The sequence below is a fragment of the Setaria viridis genome, chromosome 6, assembly GCF_005286985.2.
Source record: "Setaria viridis chromosome 6, Setaria_viridis_v4.0, whole genome shotgun sequence".
In the NCBI taxonomy this organism is placed as follows: domain Eukaryota; kingdom Viridiplantae; phylum Streptophyta; class Magnoliopsida; order Poales; family Poaceae; genus Setaria; species Setaria viridis.
This window is the reverse complement of record NC_048268.2, coordinates 35803534-35811936: the sequence shown is the minus strand read 5'-3', so window position 1 is coordinate 35811936 and position 8403 is coordinate 35803534. Positions and strand designations below refer to the sequence as shown.

At 44.2% G+C, this 8403-nt stretch overlaps 1 protein-coding gene across 1 annotated transcript; it reads left to right on the top strand.

Annotated features, from left to right (window-relative positions):
- The first annotated feature begins 325 nt into the window (after positions 1-325).
- Positions 326-3134, top strand: LOC117859656 (uncharacterized). The gene is made up of 2 exons (XM_034742819.2): positions 326-1920; positions 2565-3134. The coding sequence occupies exons 1-2, from the start codon at positions 457-459 to the stop codon at positions 2616-2618; spliced, it is 1518 nt and encodes a 505-aa protein (XP_034598710.1). The 5' UTR covers positions 326-456; the 3' UTR covers positions 2619-3134.
- The last annotated feature ends 5269 nt before the right edge of the window (positions 3135-8403 follow it).

Here is an 8403-nt window from a genome sequence, read left to right as displayed (position 1 = left end):
ATGTTGAAATAGACATTGAAAAATGTTGAATATAGTATATTTTACAAAATATTGATCTACATTTTAGAAAATATTGAATCTAATATTTTTCAATGTTAGCGTAGGTTTTAGAAAATGTTGAATGTAGTGTGTTCAAAAGTTGACTTAGACTTTTAATTTGAATTAAATGGATTTTAAAGTTACGAGCCTTAAACTAGTTTTCACATGCTACATGAGCTCCCGTTAAACACGTTATTAAGTTGTTAACGCATTCACATCACAGTCCAATCACGTTACGTTTGCGGGTTGCTTGCTTCTAGATCATTCGCACGTCCTCTTTACCCCATCCCCAACAGCCGCCGTCTAAAAGAAAACGAAAAAGAAAAGAACAGCCGCCGTCTTGCGCTTGCGCTCCCCTCTTCCTCCTCGAGATATCCCTCCTCCCCTACCGGGGGCCGCCGCATCCGCTGCGAAGCCATGGCCGCGCCTCTATACCGCTCGCACCACCCCAGACCCAACTTCAGATCCTATTTTATCTCGTTACAGTCGCCCCGCACACCGTCCATGACCAACGGAGCAGTGGATCCGCCAGATCCGTTCATGGTGTTGGTTGATGCCTTCATCCCGATCATAGACGAGGTATCAGCCTTGATCGTGGAAAACGGCGGGCCGTCGCACCCGCCCTTCTGGGGCCACATCCCGTTCCCGCCGTCAGTCAGCCCGAAAGAACGGGCGGCGGCGCAGCAAAGGGCGGTCGCCGAGGGGCTCCTCCGGTACCGGAGAGAGCTGGAGTGGCCGGCGGAGGACATCTTGCGCGAGCGCAGGGCCTCCAACCCCAGCGCGGTGCGCAAGCTGGTGGCTTTCGGCGGTTGGGAAGCCGCCCTCTACCTTGCAATCCTGGATGGGATCGAGCCCCACCTCGAGATCCCCCACCCCCCCGGAGTCGCCTCCCTCGTGCTCAGCGTGTCCGCCGGAGCACGCGACACCTTCAACCAGTTCCCCAGCGGCGCATCCATAGCGGGCGCCGACCACAACATCATCGCCATGTACGCCGGGCCGTACCGGCCCACGTTCCCTCCGCCGGGTTTCTACCTGGTCTACGACTCCTTGGCCAACTCCCTCGCCGCCGTCCTGCCGCTGCCGCCGTCCTCCGCCTCGCAGTTCACCCACCGTGGCGTCGGAGCCGGGACCGCCGTCCTCCGCCACGACCCGCCTAGCGAGTACGTGCTCGCCGAGCTCCTCTACCACCGCACCTCGTCAACACAGGCTACTCTGTTCACGTGGTGTTCCTCCGGCGCCGTCGCAGGCCAGTGGATCAACAAGGAGGTTGTGCTCCCGTTTCCCCTCCCGTCTGACCCTGCTTACATTTTCTGTGCTGATGTCGTGTTCGCGCTGGGAGACAATTCTATATGCTGGGTGGATCTCCTTAAGGGCATCCTGATCTGCGACAAGGTTATGGATGATCCAAAGTTTCGGTTCATATCCTTGCCCAAGGGATACTCCCGGTCATGGCATCCTGAGCAAGGCCGGGGGAGGCCAAGGGACTTCAGCTCCATGTGCAGTGTTCGTGGTGACACTGTCAGGTTCGTTCACATGAATCCAGCCAGCGACATTGACGACCTGATCACCCTCACAACATGGACTCTCTGCATCTCAAACTCAGTATGGAAGAAAGGCGGATCCTTCCGTATCATTGATGTGTGGGCTGATCCAACCTACGAAGAGCTGAAGCTGCCCAAGAAGGTGCCCAGGTGCCCCATTCTTAGCCTCCTTGATGAGGAGGACGGCGTCGTCTACCTCACTGTGGCTGAGAACAACTGCCAGTATGTGTTCTCTGTTGATGTGGAACGTAGGATGGTAGTTTCTGGCAACAGGTTACCTCCTGAAGGCCGACAATTTAGCCGCATCATGGCAGTTGAGGTTACCATGCACTTGAACAAGGTAAATATATAATTTCCTCTCCTCTAAATTGTATTGATGCGCATAGTAAGCTTGGAAACCTTCTAAGGAGCGCTTTGTGTGCATTGCTGTGGTTGCTAGTTGCTGACTAGTCATGCTAAACTTAGGTGGGATCGAGGGCAAAGGCCTGGGTATGTCTGCCTTGTAGAGCAATAGGGTGAAGGCTATGCTTTCCTCCAATGCAGCTGGATTTCACAACTTTTCTTTCTGAAAGATTGCTGCAACCAGACTTACATTTTTTATCTATGGGTGCCAATGCTATTTTCATCGCTTGTACTATTTATGTTCATTTGGATGTTAAAACCAAGCTAGTACATGATGTGACAAATCTGGTCAAGTTACTCGTTTACTCTTAGTGCTTGCTTGTGTCGACTGGACTGATAGTCTTTTACCACTACCAGTACAAAGGCATTCGGATCAATCTGATGCACTAACCTATGGTCTGTCCAAATTCATTTTCATGATTAGGCTACCAGCTAGCAGCATGATGTATTGTATTATTTGCATTGCCTTACTTTCATGCTAAGCCAATATCGCAATTTTTTTTTAAGTTGTGGTACATGCATAGGCTGACCAGTAAGGCAGTAACCAATAGTTGCTTGACATATCTCCTGTTTCTTCTGTAGAGGACACCTTGTACCGTTGAAGTGAAGCACGAGGAAGGAGAGGGAGGACCGTGAAAGCATCCGAAGTTAACAAGTTTCTGAATGCTTACTGCTGTCTGTCTTATGCTGTTACCTTGCTAATCTTGGGGGTTTTCTGAAGTCGTCATGTAGTTCTGAAGTAGTTCCCTGGAGCCTTGCTAATTCAGATGTCATTACTCTTTCGTAGTTTTGGGCTAGTCTTGGACTTGAGCTGTAGCCAGGCCGGGCCTCCTGCAGAATGCAACAATATATACTTCTGTGGGATGGTGATGCCCTCCACCAAATGAAGTGAAGGCCATATCAGGCTAGTATGTTATTGGAATATCTATTTATTTGCCATTTGCTCGCAGGAATGTTGGTGCCAACGTTCACACGCATAGTTTGTCAGCTTTGACAGAATTAACGCGCTTCCAGAAATTGTATACCATATGCTTTGATGAAACACTGGAACCATAGATTGTCAGTTAATATGCACGTGTGAGCATGTGTACGTGCTGCTCGGCGGGCGGCATTTTTATATAATGATTGGAGGCATCGTTGGGACTGACCATATATTCCTTGCGGCTCCTGTGGCTGTTTGGTTGCATCTCGTGTGTGAGCGGAATGGATGAAATGATTTTGAGAAGGCTGGCTATTGTCTTTTCGATCATGCTTTAATGATGTTGCGATAACTAATCATTCTTTTAATAAAGTTGTTATATTTGTTGTAAAAGCTTGCTTATAACTGGTAAATTTGTCCCATGGAAGTGTTCTGTTGAGGGAAGCACAACACCAAACAAATGTAACAAGCTCATAGAAAGAAAATAACTGGAAGAACATGGGGGCTCTTTGGTTATCTTCCCAAGCTTGCCAATGCTTACCTTAGGAAATTTGGTGAAATTGCCAACTATTTGGTGTGCTAACAAACTTAGGTGATACTCCTCCTTTTGCCTATGCTACTTCACTTCTTTGCCAGTGTTTGGCCAAACCATGGGTGGACTAATTCATGATCAAAATTTGGTAATGCCAAACTTTGTTAAAGCATGGTCAGGAAATTTCTGTGCTCAACCAAGGAATTTTTTTATTTTTTAACACTAATTAGTATGACAATTAAATGAAGTTTGACCGCCAACTCCGAATCGCCATATGCCGGAACTGCCAATTTTGACCGTCAACAAGTTGTTTACAAATCTAAAAAAGAATAATTGCATGAATAGTTTCACCAATATTTTGGCGCAGCATCGCACGGTTTTTTCTAAATTGCAGAAAGTATCGTACAGTGATGAAGACAGGGTACAAATCACTTGAATGATAACTGAAGCATACAGGGGGCGGCATTGGTTTTGATTGTGCCCATAGCTGGGTGACACATCTTGGCCGCCATTGAGTTCGTAGGTTCTGAAGGCCGTCTGCTTGGTAGTTTTTTGGACTTTGATTTCAAGCCTCTGGGACACCTATCAAGCCATCAATTAGAGACAATGCATACCGTCAGTTTTTAATCATAATATCCTGCATGCTAAATTGCAAATTACATCTTCAGGACATATATTTTGATAGACCCAAGGTTCATGTTATTTGACGTGCAAGACTATACATGTCGAGGATTTCGGAATGCAAAGGGGCGGGGCGTCGGCTCTGTGAAACCCGGTTTGATGTATGGTAAAGCTTTTCTTTTTTTTTTAGCGGTGTCTGGCAAGACCTGTAAAACTGTAAGACAGCACTTAACTGATTCACCATGCAAGCCAGGGTGTTTTTTTGCCCTGAGATTTTTTTTCTAAAAAAAAAGGAAGATGCGGATGCTCCATCAAATGTGTCTCCGTTAAAGCGTTGGTATACTTTTCGAAAAAAAAAATAAAGCGTTGGAATTACGTGTGGTATGCTCTAACACTAACAGGTTATGGTGTAGGCTTGGTAGCTGCATTAGCTGCAGGGATCTAAACCAGCGCTCAAGAGTTCGCATGTGCAGTGGAGCAGCGAGCACGCCTCGGAAAGTAGAGATGAAAGGCTGTGGGAAATCGTGAGGCCATGGAAGAGACCACCAAGCACCTGGATCAACCAAATAAATGGTCCTCCTCACTTGGAAAGCCACTTGGAAGTCCCGACCTGGAAGACCGTTTGGGTGCTGGTTAGGTGCATCAGAGCGGATGGCTAGCCATCTTGATCCCACCGGAGAGCCAGGGGACGGCTGAGCTTGAGGGCTGCTGTACCTCACAGAATCACAATATTGGGGCACAGCGTACACTCAGCATATGTCTAACGGAACAGAGTCATACTGGTAAAGTAAAGCTGAAACCAAGATAATAATTGCATACTACTTTAGGAGCTAGCATCGTGGCTAACTGGCCACGTCGTTCTTTTCAAACAAACTTGCCTTCAATTATTAACAGTGCAGATGCTCCATTCTGATGAATTACAAGGTTCAGTAAATAAGTCTGGATCATTATCCAAATACCACAAGAAGCTGAACCGAACCCATAGAGTAACATAGCCAGTAATTGCAGTGTTTCAGTTTCACATGTTCATCCCCCTTCGGTTGCGCTCAAGTTCCAACTTCCATGGCAAACAGAGAGTAGGTCACACCTCTAGCTCTAGGGTTACCATCTTACAGACAACACCGACCAGCAAACAACAAGCTTGTGAACTAAAAGAAACTGCCATTCAGACTACCATGGAAACCAGTCCAGTAGGATAAGAAAGACAGCGACAAATTTATGGATCCAAAAGAACAGTGATGTGATTGGAAGGTCATCCGAAGAACACATTGATCCTGTCAGCGTTCGTGTTGTCCAACCTGCCAAAGATAAAAGAAGAATATTTGTTAGACATGAGATAAAATTGAAAAGTTATTAGTCCAGCAATAAGATGGAAACTAGTGGAATACTAGCTAATAAGATTGTTACTTACACACTCAGGAGGTCCCAATCAGGTGGTCCCTGGAAATCAAGGACCATAATCTTCAGAACGACTGGTAACAGAAACTCAAGATGAAGTGCAAGGGCAGCTTCAGCATTCTTCAATGATCGCTGTGAAACATAAATAACATACTCAATATTCCAAACCAGTACCACACAACAATAATTAAAAGAGCTAGCATTAAAAGGAGGACACTAACCGTTCCAAAATGGCTAAGATAGTTTCTCCCGAATTGTAGGCATGAGTCCAAAGTTATTCCATAGCGAGGAACATTCGCAAACTTATAGGTGCTGTTCAGATCAGGAATGAATTCAACTGCTAACCCCCAAGAATCATATTCTTGAATGTTCAGCAAGGTGTAGAGGATTTGACGGTGGTAACGAGGGAGTTGACGGATCATTGTGCTGGTGGAAGCATAAATACCCACTCGATCGGTAAAAGAGATCAGTGATGGATGGTTTACGAGAAAAGTAACAAAGCTATGCTGTTGTCTTCTTGCAGCGGGACATGTTTCTAACTCATAGAGCAAGGAATCAAGGTATAGTGGGTATCTCTTAGAATAAAAGTCATAAAAAGATGTGGAGATGATATAATGAAGAGATTGATAATCAGCCCGACCACCATCTTCATCATAGTTTCGACACGGCACTTTGGGATTGATCATTACCCCACCATTGCAAAGCCAAATATCTGATAATGAAAAGGCACCATCCCAAGTAACACCTAGTGCCTCATGCCCCTCCCGACACACACAGACTAAAAGTTCATGAATTATGTACCTTGACAAACTATTCAAGAATGAGACCCATCCTGATGACTGAAGATAAGGATTCATCAGCTCTTGGGGGAGCTGCCATCTATCAAAACGGGCCTGTCCTCCTCCAAGTATGAGATCCAGAGGTACATATGCAAACATTGCTAGTGGTCTGCATATAATGACCTCATATAGTATGCTAGGAAGTTGAAACTTCCATGTCTCATCCTACATAAGCCAACAGAGGGTAAACTCAGAAAATGCTACAAGAATAGAGTAGCAAAGTTAGCCAATATTCAAGTAGTAGCAAACAACATATGGAAATTTACCTTGCTACTGAATTTCACAAGCTTCCTGGAAATTCCAGCAGAAATATTTTTGAAAACCTTGCATACATCACGCTTAATGTTCCTGTAAACACAACATGCCACAAAATGATGCATCATCTTTCAACTCAGAATCGATAAACATGTTTCTTAAACAAAATGGCTGTATGGCATACCTTTCTTTTTCCTTCTTTTCTGGTTCCTTAGGTCCAGGAGGTGAACCTTCATCCTGAATACTCTCCCTTCCATTATAGGTGAGCAATTTGTCGCCCAAAGACGTCTTCTTGAGCTCGGAAAAAAATTCTCTCTTGATTTCTCTTGCCTTCTTTTTCATCGAGAACACCCTTGTTGATTTGAACTTGGGGTTTATAGCAACCTAAAGATAAATAATGCAGTTAGATGAGCTTTTACTAACATCCTTGACTTCAACTCGGGATTTATAGCAACCTAAAGATAAATAATGCAGTTAGATGAGCTTTTATTAACATCAACCAGACTTGACATGATTGCATTGACGTACTGATAACTTTTTTATAAGGTTGACAAAATCATATGAGAGGGAGTCTTCAAGGAGTTGTGGAGTTTTCTCCTTGCCGCAATCATGATACTTCGACTGAAATTAACAAAAAAAAAGAGTTATCATTCCTCTAAAAGCAAAAACAAAGTGACTAATTGAACCATGAACTTCAGAAAAAAAAGGAAAAGAAAAATTCAGGAAAGTTACCAAAGGTGGAGGAGGTACCACACGGGGTGGAACTGGGACAAGGTTGCTGCTAGCCTTGATGCCAGACTCCTGAGCAAACTGATCTTCTGCAGACTTGTTGTGCAAAATAATCTGTTTGGTGCATAAGAAATATTTATTATGAGAAATGATGTACAACACATAATAGAAATCATTTATGCATTTTAACAAATCAGAGAAAGGAAAAGCATTAAGTTTACACATCATGGATGCTCTGCTCCCCCTCCTGGGGAGGTTTACAGGTTGTCACAATGTAGAAAAGGTTCACTTCAAAAGAAAACAATGTAGAAAAGGTTTGTAGATTCTCAGAATAGAGTATTACCTTCACACAATCTCTCTCTGACAAAGGCTGACAGTTATCATGTATGCCAAGGCATTCTTCGACAAACCTTGTCACTGTAACAGGCTTGAAAAAAAATGTTGCCAATATGTCTGAATAAAGTAGCATCAGCACAATGTTAATTATCAACACATACATTAGTGCATTGACAAATTGACAACAAACAGTAAATATGTAATCTGTATTCAGAGATAGACCCATATGTGATCGGCACAGCCTATGAAAGTCACCTGTACAGGACTCAAGGCCCTCACCAATGCCTCCATTATGACCAAACATAGAGAAAAGGAATCTGGACAATGCCACAATAACTTCAGTGAAGATTATATTACCAGGAAACAGTAAGCACCCTGTAGTAAGTTATCCAAGCAAAATTCAACACAAGAACTTGAGTGTACCTGTTATACTTCCAAGATTGGCACTCCTTGAGCATAACATCAAGAAGCTGTATGGTTTCATGAGGAACATCCCCCTGTCGTCCACACAGGAACTGCTTAAGATGGTACTGGTCTGTTCTACCAGCAATTCGGATTGTGATCTCGAACTCGGTTTCCACCCTATAAATTTAAAATGAGTAAATAGCTGCATTGACAAACAAGTTTGTAGTGTTACAGAAAAGTGGGCATATGTACAATCTGACCTTCCTTTGTTCTCATTTTCAGTAAGAACCATTTTAACCACAAACTTTTGTGATTCAAATAGAAGTGGACCAGCAGTGTAGAGGGTTGTTCTTCCATCATAGACAGCCAATTTGCCACTCAAAGAGG